General features: G+C 43.2%; 1 protein-coding gene across 2 annotated transcripts in view; it reads right to left on the bottom strand.

Annotated features, from left to right (window-relative positions):
* Positions 1-13,750, bottom strand: part of MYO10 (myosin X) — a 256,083-nt gene that overhangs the window by 137,911 nt on the left and 104,422 nt on the right. The window contains exon 3 of one of the 2 annotated variants that reach the window (XM_043489225.1): positions 6,114-6,272. The exons of the other annotated variant lie outside the window; for it this stretch is intronic. Coding sequence (XP_043345160.1) covers positions 6,114-6,272 — 159 coding nt within the window. The remainder of the gene's footprint in view (positions 1-6,113; positions 6,273-13,750) is intronic. 2 annotated transcript variants of the gene reach the window in all.

Below are 13,750 nucleotides of genomic sequence, written 5' to 3'. Positions count from 1 at the left end.
CATTTGTTCCCTCCCCCCACCTCTTATCACTCTGTACATCACACGCCCCTCCTCTCCGAGTCTTTAGGGACTTACAAGTGTGGGGCCTTGTCTGCATCAGGCCTCATCGGTGGTGGGAAGAGACACTTCTTCCCAGGGTGGGGCTCAGGGCACCCTCTCCAAGGTGCCGGGAAACCCAGAGACAAGAGGTTGGGGGTGAAAGTCTGGGGCAGGGTCACAGATCGGGAGCTGCCGTGATAAGTAGAATCCTCATCTGGGAAGTCGCCAGAGGACAGGGAAGCTGATAAAGTGGAGCATTAGGTGAGAGAGCCTGAAGCTCTAGGAAGGGATCCTGTACTGGGCAGGAGGCAGGGGTTCGGGCCAGGCAACCGTGGGAAGAACAGAGCTGCTCTAAACCAGGTTATTATTACTGTTGTTTTTGTTTACTTGCTAAATTGTGTCTGACTCTTCTGTCCCTGGGATTCTCCAGCCAAGATACTAGAGTGGGTTGCCATTTCCTTCTCCAGGAGACCGTCCCCACCCAGGGATCAAACCCGCATCTCCTGCAACAGCAGGCAGATTCTTTACCACTGAGCCACCTGGAAAGACATCTAACCTGGGGGTCAGAGCCAAACCGGACCAGTGGCAAGGCTGGAGTCACACAGACCTACAGCCTCCGAGGTCTGCACAGTCTCTGTGGCCGGAAGGAGCAGCCCCAAGTTCCAGGTGGGAACTTTCCAAATAACGACCCACGTTACAAGATGAGTAAGATGGGGAGAGAGGTACTGATACAAAGGTTAGCATGGTTCTTAAAGCTTTCACTGGCCATTTTATTGTGAAACAGCCCCATCAGGTATGAGGGTTATGACATGTGACCTTTTATTTGTTGAGGCTAAAAATTATTTTTTAATATTGATAAGTAAAAGTGAAAAATCAACAGAAATTTGGCAAAAAGATGAATATAAAAATTGTAAAATGAAGTCTAGATCTTCACGGAACAGTCTTAAAGGGTTAGAAAACCATTCATGTTAGTGTATGCTAAGTCGCTTCAGTTGTTTGTCTGACTCTTTGTGATCCTATGGACCATAGCCAGCCAGACTCCTCTGTCCAAGGGATTCTCCAGGCAAAATTACTGGAGTGGGTTGCCATGCCCTCCTCCAGTTTCCCAACCCAGGGATCAAACCTGTGTCTCTTACGTCTCCTGCAATGGCAGGCTACCTGGGATGAAAACCACACAAACGCCTGAAAGCTTAGAATGTTCAGATCCCTGAAGAAATAATGATACTATCAGATGACACCTGACCTTTAAAAATTTTTAAACTGACACAAAAAAGTTAAATGGTTAATATAGAGCCCAAAGGGAGGTGAGTAGAGAAAAGTGGACTCAACTTTGATTTGTCTACTGAGTGCTCTACGCCTTCATAGCTCTCTAGCCACATCTGAATTGTTATTTAATCACTAAGTCACGTCCAACTCTTTTGTGACCCCACGGACTGTCAAGGACCCCATGGTCCCCAAGGACCCCAAACTTGCCAGGCTTCTCTGTCCATAGGAGTCTCCAGGTAAGAATACTGGAGTGAGTTGCCATTTCCTTCTCCAGGGGATCTTCACAATCCAGTGGGATCAAACCCATGTCTCTTGCCTCTCCTGAATTGGCAGAAGGAATTCTTTATCACTAAGCCACCTGGAAAGCCCACCCACATCTGAATGGAGGATGCTAAAAGCTAGAAGAAATATTTTATTGCAGTCTTATAATGTTCTCAGTCATTAAGAGTAGCCCTCAAGGAGAAGAGAAGTTAATGGTCCCTGTTAGCACAAACAACAGACCCCTCTACCTGGAGATGAGTCTGTTTACCAGCAACCTGTGTTGCCCAAAACAGAAAGCCAACAAATGATGCAAGATCCAGGGTGGTGGGGGAGACACACACAGGCTCCTTCTCAGTGACAGGGCTCAAAGGAGGGCACCTATGGCGGGCAGAGTAACGTACCCCTCCCTGCCCCACCAAGGAGTAGTAGTGTTAATCGCTCAGTCGTGTCTGACTCTTCTCGACCCCACGGACTGTAGCCCACCAGGATCCTCTGTCCATGGGATTATCCAGGCAAGAACACTGGAATGGGTTGCCATTTCCTCCTCCAGGGGATCTTCCCAACCCAGGGATCAAACCCACATCTCTTACATCTCCTGCACTGGCAGGCAGGTTCTTTACCACTAGCGCCACCTGGGAAGCCCTTGGGAAGATGCCCTGGAGAAGGAAAAGGCTACCCACTCCAGTATTCTAGCCTGGAGAATTCCATGGACTGTAGAGTCCATGGGGTCGCAAAGAGTCAGACAGGACTGAGCCCCACCAAGATGTTCACCTAATTCCCAGGACCTGTGACTTAAGTGATGTTGCACATAAGACACTCAAGATATGATTAAGGTTTAAGCTCTAAGACTGGGAATTAACCCAGGTAAGCCTTATCTAATTGCATGAACTTTAAAACCTGAGAATCTCTCTTGGCTCTGGTCAGAGATCAGATGAAAGGAGGAATAGATTTGAAGCATGAGAAGGACTACGTCCAGGGTTGCTGTCTTTGAACGTGAAGGAAGGAGGCCTCTACCAGCTGGGAATCAGCAGCCAGCCAGCAAGAAAATGAGGACTTTGGTCCTACAACCACAAGGAACTGAACTGTGCCAACACTGGGAAACAGCAAGAAACAGATTCTTCCCTAGAGGCTCCAGAAAGAAGGCTAGCATGCCCACACCTGGATTTTAGTCTAGTAAGACCCCTTCAGACTAACCTACAAAACTGCAAAAAAATTCATAGCTATGGTAATTTGTTATGCCAGCAAAAGAAAACTAACACAGCACCTCTGCTATAAGTCAAGCCATTTTTTCCCCTTTTAAAATATGGACAAGCATCACTCAGGGCTGGGGTAAAGGTGGAAAGCTGTGCTTTTCTAACAGGTGGTGGTTTTGTCTCCTTGGAGCAGTGTCTGACAGGTACCAGCATCCACTGAAAACAGCTTCAGTAATGAAGATCAAGATGACTGCTTTATATATAAACAATACAATTATCTAGGTTCTAAAAGGAAGGCATATAGAGTATAATTAACTGACCTGAGCTGTAAATTGGATGTACAAAAATCCTGTGTTTTTCTCTCAAAGGGGAGAGAAAAGATCTTCATTCCAGGGGGGAAAAAAAAATCAAGATCATATTCATTTGGTTTATTGGGCTATTTAGCTCTCAGGTTCACATCACCATCATGGTGGAGGGGAGCTTTAAAAGGCTCTGTCCTTTAACCTTCTTCAGTAGTTCTCCCCCAACTGACTTTTTCTTGACTGTCAAATGTGTAACAAAAACTCACATCTAAAGACAGAAGGATATGAATTCTGAAATATTCATTTATAAGAGATAGGTACCAATAAAGAAATTTTAAACCCAGCTTCACTTTTATCACCAACTATGTCACTTCTAACATGAATGGCATCTCTTTTACAAACATATGGCACAACCGCCAGGTGCCCGACACTGTCCTCGGCTCAAGAGAGACAAAGTCAGTCCTTGACGAACTGAGCAAGGAAACGGCCGTGTAAACAAAGTCACGCAGTCGTGTCAAAGACTTAAAGCTGAAAGCACAGCCAAGGCCCATGCTTCCCGGACACCTGTGCAGGTGGGAAGGAAGCTGTTTTGAGATGGGAACAGGAGAAAGCCCACGTTTGTTCAACAAGCACATGCACAAATTGGGATACACGGCCACTTTTACAGAAACATGTATGAACATTACCTTTTCTGAAGGACATATGGAAAATGCTGTCTCTAAGGGCTGAGTGTAAGCAAGGCTAGTCCGAGGGCTAGAAGGCGACTCAATTTCTCTATACAAGGCTGTCTGAAGACATTTGCCAAGCACTAGGTCAATCTGGCAAAAATGCCACTTTCCCATTATTATTAAAAGAAGGCAAATAAACACCTTCTTTTCTTGAAGCTGAGGAAAATTTTGCATTAAGCCCACAAATATCTAATTCTTCCCTATTTCCCAATTCTCCTCTCCTGGTCTAAGGTTGGATAAACTAGAGCAACCACAATACTGAGAGGATCTTGAGTTTCAGTTAGCACCTGCTAGCTATTGGAAAGTGAAAGTGAAAGTCGGTCAGTCATGTCCAACTCTGTGACCCCATGGACTATACAGTCTAGAATTCTCCAGGCCGGAATACTGGAGTAGGTAGCCTTTCCCTTCTCTCGAGGATCTTCCCAACCCAAGGATCGAACCCAGGTCTTCTGCATTGCGGGTGGATTCTTTACCAGCTGAACCACATGGGAAGCCCAAGAATACTGGAGTGGGTAGCCTATCCCTTCTCCGGTGGATCTTCTGGACCTAGCAATCAAACCGGGGTCTCCTGCATTGCAGGTGGATTTTTTACCAACTGAGCCATCAGGGAAGCCTAGCTATTGGAAAGGCTGATATTATTATTCATCATGATTACAGGCATACCACCAAAACTGAGTGTTAACTCCTAAAGAACAAAAACTACTGAAAGATGAAGGGTTTTTACAATATTAAAATTTGGGTTTTTAAAAAAACTGCATGAATTTGAACTTGACAAGAAAAATAAACACCTATCAGCAGTTGCCCAGTAAAGACCTGAAAACAAAGGCAGGTGGAAAGGAGAAAGTCTGCAAATCATTCTGGAGAGATAACGTAATTTATACTTTAATGTCAGAAAGGGATGACTACAGGAGTGATTTTCGGGTATTACTTTTATAATACAGGCACAGAGTTCATAAAAGTTGAGGAGAAATGTGCATGACTGTTTTTTATACAAGGACGTGTCTCCAATCAAAAGAGCAATCCCACAAATGAGACGGGTTCCCTTGAATCCAAATGTCCCCTAGATGGAACTTTCCTACATGCTGGTGGGAATGTACATCGGTGCAGCCACTATGGAAAACAGTATGGAGGTTCCTCAGAAAACTAAAAACAGCTACCACATGACCCAGCAATTCCACTCCTGGGTATATCTCTGGGAAAAAAAATGAAAACACTAATTCGAAAAGATGCATGCACCCCAAAGTTCACAGCAGCATTACTTACAATTAAGATATGGAAGGAGACTGTGTCCACCAAGAGATGAATGGATAAAGAGGATGTGATATTTACGCATGCACACACACACACACACACATATATACAAAATGGAATATCACTCAGCCATAAAAAGAATGAAATTTTGCCATCTGCAGAACATGAAAGGACTTGGAGAGCATTATGCTAAGTGAAGTAAGGCAGACAAATGTTGTGTGATATCACTTATATGTGAAATCTAAAAAATACAATGAACTCCTGAGCATAACCTAAAAGAAGCAGACTCACAGATAGAAGAAACAAGTGATTACCAGGGACGAGGGAAGGGGGGCAACCTAGGGGTGGAGGAGAGGGAAGTACAAGACAGATGCAAGGATGTACTGCATAACATGGAGAATATTGCTAATATTTTTCGATAATTGTAAATGGAATGTAACCTTTAAAAATTACATATATAAAAAGAAACATCTCCGTAGATAGGCCTCAGAGCCAGAAGAAAAAAAAAAAAGTGAAAATCCATAAAAGGGGAAAAAAAACCAAGAAAATGAGAAGAAAAAAAAAGCTTGAGCTCAGGTCTGCTTGTTTGCAAAGCCACATTTCTTCCCAGCCTTAACCAAGGAAGTCAAACCACTCTGCCTGACTTCTCTAAGGAACAGAACATTCAGGAACAGAATGCACTCAGGAGAAGAAAGAGGTCAAATTACCCTTCACTACAAAGCCATGCCTGCTAATAAAGTCCAGGCAATCAACACGAGAACATGATTTACGGACCCACATCTCTAATTTGGCAAAAAAAAAAAAAAACCCAAAAACTAGAAATATAGCTTTTACTTAGATGAACGGGAGGTTCTCAAAAATGAAATACTCTCCAAAAACAAAAATAAACAGACTCAAACTGGAGGGAGTTTGGAAACTTCCCTGGTGGTTCAGTGGTTAAGACGCCACGCTTTGACCGTAGGGGGCATGGATTTGATCCCTAGCCCGGAAACTAAGATCTTGTATGCCGTGTGACGCAGCAAGAGGAAGGAAAAGAGTGGAAGGATCTTGAAGGGACCGAGAGCGGAACTTACATAGATCTGGTTTCTCTTGTAGCGCTGGTACAAGTTGTGCATGATGGCACCCCCGTGGAGCTCCGTCAGGGTGGCCATGTCATCCACGCCCTCCTCATCCATGGGGTGCATAGGCATCACTTTCTGGTGTGTAATTGTGCTCTGCTTGTACGTGAATACCTGACGGGGGAAATGAATTCACAGCTTAATTATGGGCAATGAACAGTTTCCACTGACCATTTCCCAACTCACAATACAATCTCAGTACAAATCTGGCAAAAGGATCCTGAATCCACCACCAAAACTCAGACTGCAGAGAACGCTTTAATTTCCTTCATGCCACCTACCTATTTTTGTGCTAGGTCGCTTCAGTCGTGACAGACTCTTGGACCATAAGGACTATAGCCCACCAGGCTCCTCTGTCAGTGGGATTCTCCAGGCAAGAATACTAGAATGGGTTGCCATTTCCTCCTCCAGGGAATCTTCCCAACCCAGGGATCGAACCCATGTCTCTTACGTCTCCTGCACTGGCAGGAGGGAGCTTGGCCACTAGCGCCACTTGGGAAATCTCACCTATTTTTAACATTAGCAAATTTGTTTTGACAATTGACATTCGATGTCCCTAAAAGACATTTGTTCAAGTACTAACCCTCCTATGGGAATCACAGAAATGATAACATTTTCAGTTCACTTTTCTCCCACTGATACAAAAGCAGTAACAGTTAAGAAGCTGGCTGACCAACCTTTCAGAAAGTAATTTGATTTCACTGTGTAATATATTCAAGGGACCATGGGATATAGTTCAAAGCTTCCTAATAAAGCTCTTCAATCTAAGTGTTGTCACAAAATTCACCATACAGCCTGGACATTTGTTCAGAGACTGACACACGACTTCTCAGGATAGTCTGAAAAATATTCTTAGGCACGATCCCTTCTCAACTGAGATATATAAATAGCATTCCTCTGATCTTTAGGAAAACAAACCCTCTCAGATTTAAAATACAACTGGTTTGGGACTTCCTTGGCTGTTCAGTGGTTAAGACACCACACTTCCACTGCAGGGGGCACAGGTTCAATCCCTGGTTGGATAACTAAGATCCTTTATGCAGCAGGGAGCAGGTAAAAGGAAAAAAAGTTAAATAAATAAATTACAATTGGTTTGCCTGTTTGACAGCCTAAAAGTGAAAGTCACTCAGTCATGTCCAACTCTGCGACCCCATGGACTATACAGTCCATGGAATTCTCCAGGCCAGAATACTAGAGTGGGTAGCCTTTCCCTTCTCCGGGGGATCTTCCCAACCCAGGGATTGAACTGGGGTCTCTTGCATTGCAGACAGATTCTTTACCAACTGAGCTATCAGGGAAGCCCTATCTTGCTTTAAACTCCAAAACCAGTGGTGGGTGCTGCATATGTGTTGTATTGTTTCATTGTTGTTGTCTATTTGTTAAGTCATGTCTGACTCTTTTGCAACCTCATGACTATAGCCCACCAGGCTCCTCTGTCCATCGGATTTTCTGGGCAAGAATACTGAGTGGGTTGCCATGTCCTTCTCCAGGGGATTTTCCCAACCCAGGGATCGAACTCACATCTCCTGCATTGGCAAGTAGGTTCTTTACCACTGAGCCACCAGGGAAGCCCATTGTATTGTGTACCGGAGACAACTCGGACACTGCAAGACTGATTATAGAACACGCATGGACTTCTAAAATCTACACTGGATTCTTTCATCACCATTGATTGGGTACAGTATTAACTGCACCCATTCAGCTTCATATGCTGACCAGTTTGACCATACTTACAAACTCTGGTACATAAAACAATCATTCAAAGATGAAGTCTACCCCCTATTTATTTACTGTATACTTTTATATACAGTGAATAATCACAGAAAAGTAATCAAACTGATCACATGGACCACAGCCATGTCTAACTCAATAAAACTATGAGCCATGCCGTGTAGGGCCAACACAAGACAAATGGGTCATGGTGGAGAGTTCTGACAAAACATGGTCCACTGGAGAAGGGAATGGCAAACCACTTCAGTATTCTTGCCTTGAGAACCCCATGAACAGTGTGAAAAGGCAAAATGAAAGGACACTGAAAGATGAACTCCCCAGGTCAGTAGTTGCCCAATATGCTAGTAGAGATCAGTGGAGAAAAAACCCGAGAAAGAATGAAGAGACGGAGCCAAGGCAAACACAACGCCCAGTTGTGGATGTGACTGGTGATGGAAGTAAAGTCCGATGCTGTAAAGAGCAATATTGCATAGGAACCTGGAATGTTGAGTCCATGAATCAAGGTAAATTAGAAGTGCTCAAACAGGAGATGGCAAGAGTGAACATCGACATTTTAGGAATCAGTGAACTAAAATGGACTGGGTGGGTGAATTTAACTCAGATGACCATTATATCTACTACTGTGGGCAAGAATCCCTAAGAAGAAATGGAGTAGCTCTCATAGCCAACGAGAGAGTCCAAAATGCAGTACTTGGATGCAAACTCAAAAATGACAGAATGATCTCAGTTCGTTACCACGGCAAACCATTCAACATGACAGTAATCCAAATCTATGCCCTGACCAGAAATGCTGAAGAAGCTGAAGCTGAATGGTTCTATGAAGACCTACAAGACCTTACACCAAAAAAAGATGTCCTTTCCATTATAGGGGACTGGAATGCAAAAGTAGAAAGTCAAGAGATACCTGGAGTAACAGGCAAATTTGGCCTTGAGTACAGAATGAAGCAGGTCAAAGGCTAACAGAGTTTTGTCAAAAGAACACACTGGTCATAGCAAACACCCTCTTCCAACAACACAAGAGAAGACTCTGCACATGGACATCACCAGATGGTCAACACCGAAATCAGATTGATTATACTCTTTGTAGCTGAAGATGGAGAAGCTGTATACAGTCAGCAAAAACAAGACTGGGAGCTGACTGTGGCTCAGACCATGAACTCATTGCCAAATTCAGACTGAAAGTAGGGAAAACCACTAGACCATTCAGGTATGACCTAAATTAAATCGCTTACAATTATACACTGGAAGTGACAAATAGATTCAAGGGACTAGATCTGATAGACAGAGTGCCTGATGAACTATGGACAGAGGTTCGTGACACTGTATAGGAGGCAGGGATCAAGACCATCTCCAAGAAAAGAAATGCAAAAAGGCAAAATGGTTGTCTGAGGAAGCCTTACAAATAGCTGTGAAAAGAAGAGGAGCAAAAAGCAAGGAGAAAAGGAAAGACATACCCATTTGAACGTAGAGTTCCAAAGAATAGCAAGGAGAGATAAGAAAGCTTTACTCAGTGATAAATGCAAAGAAACAGAGGAAAACAATAGAATGGGAAAGTCTAGAGATCTCTTCAAGAAAATTAGAGATACCAAAGGAAAATTTCATGCAAAGATGGGCACAATAAAGACAGAAATGGTATTGACCTAACAGAAGCAGAGGATATTAAGAAGAGGTGGCAAGAATACACAGAAGAACTATACAAAAAAGATTTTCATGACGCAGATAACAACAAGGGTGTGATCACTCACCTAGAACCAGACATCCTGGAATGCCAAGTCAAGTAGGCCTTAGGAAGCATCACTATGAATAAAGCTGGTGGAATTTCAGCTGAGATATTTCAAGTCCTAAAAGATGATGCTGTGAAAGTGCCGCACTCAATATACCAGCAAATTTGGAAAACTCAGCAGTGGCCAAGGGACTGGAATAGGTCAGTTTTCATTCTTCCAATCCCAAAGAAAGGCAAAGCCAAAGAATGTTCAAACTACTGCACAACTGCACTCATCTTACATGCTAGCAAAGTAATGCTCAAAATTCTCCAAGTCAGGCTTCAGCAATACATGAACTGTGAACTTCCACATGTTCATGCTGGATTTAGAAAAGGCAGAGGATCCAGAGATCAAATTGCCAACATCCGCTGGATCATAGAAAAAGCAAGAGAGTTCCAGAAAAACATCTACTTATGCTTTATTGACTACGCCAAAGCCTTTGATTGTGTGGATCACAACAAACTGTGGAAAATTCTTAAAGAGATGGGAATACCAGACCACCTTACCTGCCTCCTGAGAAATCTGTATTTCCATATAGAAACAACAGTTAGAAATGGACATGGAAAAACAGACTGGTTCCCAATAGGAAAAGGAGTACACCAAGACTGTATATTCTCATCCTGCTTATTTAACTTACATGCAGAGTATATCATGCAAAATGCCAGGCTGGATGAATCACAAGCTGGAATCAAGATTGCTGGGAGAAATATCAATAACCTCAGATAACACAAATGACACCACCCTTAAGGCAGAAAGTGAAAAGGAACTAAAGACCCTCTTGATGAAAGTGAAAAAGGAGAGTGAAAAAAGCTAACTTAAAACTCAACATTCAGAAAACTAAGATCATGGCATCTGGTCCCATCACTTAATGGCAAATAGATGGGGAAACAACGAAAATAGTGAGAGACTTTATTTTTTGAACTCCAAAATCACTGCAGATGGGGACTGCAGCCATGAAATTAAAAGACGCTTACTCCTTGAAAGAAAAGTTATGACCAACCTAGACAGCATATTAAAAAGCAGAGACATTACTCTGTCAACAAAGGTCCATCTAGTCAACTATGGTTTTTCCAGTAGTCATGTATGGATGTGAGAGATGGGCTATAAAGAAAGCTGAGCACTGAAGAATTGATGCTTTTGAACTGTGGTGTTGGAGAAGACTCTTAAGAGCCCCTTGGACTCAAGAAGATCAAACCAGTCAACCGTAAAGGAAATCAGTCCTGAATATTCATTGGAAGGACTACTGCTGAAGCTGACACTCCAATCCTTTGGCCACATGATGGGAAGAACTGAATCACTGGAAAAGACCCTGATGCTGGGAAAGATTGAGGGCAGGAGGCGAAGAGGACGACAGAGGATGAGATGGTTGGATGGCATCACTGACTTGATGGCCATGAGCCTGAGTAAGCTCTGGGAGTTCGTGATGGACAGGGAAGCCTGGCGTGCTGCTGCCCACGGGGTCACGAAGAGTCAGACACACTGAGTGACTCAACTGATTCTTTTCACTGATACTTTTATGTTTGTCCTTCAAATAAAAACACCAAGATGTAAAAGCAAAATGTAGACAACACAAAAAATGTGATCTACACAAGCTCACGTGTGCACATGCACACAAAGTAACTTTCTTGAACAGTACCCGCAGATTGGGGAATTCTAATTTTCAACGTCAACCAGTTGTCTGAATATTCATTGGAAGGATTAATGCTGAAGCTTCAATAGTTTGGCTACTGATGCAAAGAACTGACTCACTGGAAAAGACCCTGATGCTGAGAAGACTGAAGGAGGAGGAGAAGACGGCAGCAGAGGATGAGATGATTGGACGGCATCACTGACTCAACAGACACGAATTCAAGCAAACTCCGGGAGATAGTGAAGGACAGGGAAGCCTGCCAAGTTTGCAGCTCTTGGGGTCACAGAGTTGGACAGTACTTAACAACGTAACAACAAGAAGTTGCCTATATGGAAACAAATAGCATGTTATTTGGGAGTGACACAGCAAGAAAAGCAGAAGTACCAACCCAATGGTTTCCATAAACCATGGAAAAAGGTGGCATGTTTTGTTTTATTTTCCAGAGAAAAATGAAAACTTCAGTGGTGTCACTTCTGCCACATAAACCACAAGGGTCGGTCAGAACCAGTCCTGAGAGACTGCTCGAGGCCAGGGCAGACCCCAGCCATCTCATCTGAGGTCCAGCCACTTTCCCAGCTTTTTCCGAGCCCAGACACCTGCCAGGAGAAGTGTCAGCCCCAGCAGCCCCACCTCATAGGGAGGTGGCCACCCCACCACATAAGTGCCCCCGAAAGAGTAGGACAGGTCTGGGGCCACTGAGGGCATGCAAGGGGGCTATGCCACAGCCAAGATGACCAGGTATTACAGAAAAACATCAAGAAATTCAAGAGTGTAGAAACACAAGGTATCAGACCCTCATTTTAACTCATTAACATCAAACAAGAAAGTTAAATACATTTAGGCTGACAGTGGCGGCCATCTTGGGCTTCACAGGTAGCTCAGCGGTAAAGAATCCATCTGCCAATGTGGGAGACACAGGTTCAATCCCTCGGTCAGGAAGATCTCCTGGAGGAGGAAATGGCAACCCACTCCAGTATTCTTGCCTAGAAAATTCCATGGACAGCGGAGGCTGGCGGTCTATAGTCCATGGGGTCACCAAGAATCAGACACGACTGAGTACATAATGACTAAGTATTTATGTCACATGTAACCTTCTGTTGCCTTTTTAACACCTTGGGAACAGTAAGACAACCTATAGTCCAAGTAAGCATCTCAGAGCTGGGCACATGGTCTCTGAAAGAATGGCAATCACTATAAGTTGAGTCCCCACCTTAGTACATGACTTTCTCATAGGTTTTCAGATACACGCTGTGTCAGATGTAGGCATGTGGCCATTCCAGGAGTGGGGCAGTCAAGAGAATGAGCGCTATTCCTTCTCCTGACCTCAGAGAGAAAGAATCAGGATAGACTGTAACAGTTACATAAATAAGAGGTTATGTACAGGAAAGAAATATCATGCCAAAACAGAGGGCTGCAGCTGTTCAAAACAGTGATTATTTCAAAGAACAGTGGGTAAAGCAGAGAAAATGTATGTGTGAAGGAAAGGCAGAGAGAACCATCCATTCTCTCTCTGTTAACCCATAGAGATGGGTTAACATTTGCAAAGATTTTACAGTGATGCCTGGTACATAGATAAGTGTCTGATAAATTAACAAAGAAAATCCATACATTCAAACAAATATTTACTGATGTGTTCTAGGCATTGGGAATACGATGGATGTTCTAATAAGGGGAAGGAAAAAGCAGAAATGGGCAAGTAAATATAACACTGTGCAGATGGTGATGAATATCTATGAAGACATAAATGAGGGCAAAGGGATTAAGCACCCAGAGGGGTTACTTTATGTTGTGTTTAAAGACAACCCTCACTGATCAGGTAACATCAAAGTAGAAACCCTAAGGAAGAAAGGAATGGAAGCAGGCTCCTGCATTCATTTTGTTAAAGTACACTGGTTGAATAAATAGCTAATTTGGAAATATTTCAAAGGATTAGTAAGACTCACCATCTTGTTCAAGAATTTTTAAGGAGAGCCGTTTGAACTACCAGAAGTCATTCCTATGGAACAACAGACAGGGTACAAGTTGCACAACTTTATCCCCAAACAGCAAAAAAGAAAATTCTAGGGCTAAGGAATGGAATTCTTTTTACAGGAATTTTTTGGGAACAAACAACAGCCAAAACGCAATAGCAAAGTGAATTCCTCTAAACCCAACTAAAAACAAACTGAGTGACTTCAATGGGGCATATATTAGGAGAAAGGTGGTAAAGGTTAAGAAACGGGGCAAAGTATAGAAGATTAATAGACAGGAAATCAATTTAGAGAAAACGGGACCTTAGAACAAATAGCTCCTGTTACAGAAATAAAAGCTCACTGGTCACAAGATGGACTGGATTAAGCATGGGAACAAAACTAAGGCCACCCATCAACCCTACTGGGGCCTCAGAGAAGGTTTGCCCAACACTGGGTCCAACTCTGTATGAAAAAATGAAAATCAAGAAGTTAAGTAATTAATTTAAAAAACAGCTG

This window comes from Cervus canadensis, chromosome 16 (assembly GCF_019320065.1).
Source record: "Cervus canadensis isolate Bull #8, Minnesota chromosome 16, ASM1932006v1, whole genome shotgun sequence".
Classification (NCBI taxonomy): domain Eukaryota; kingdom Metazoa; phylum Chordata; class Mammalia; order Artiodactyla; family Cervidae; genus Cervus; species Cervus canadensis.
Note: the sequence above shows the minus strand (reverse complement) of the source record. Positions and strands in the feature narration are given on the sequence as shown.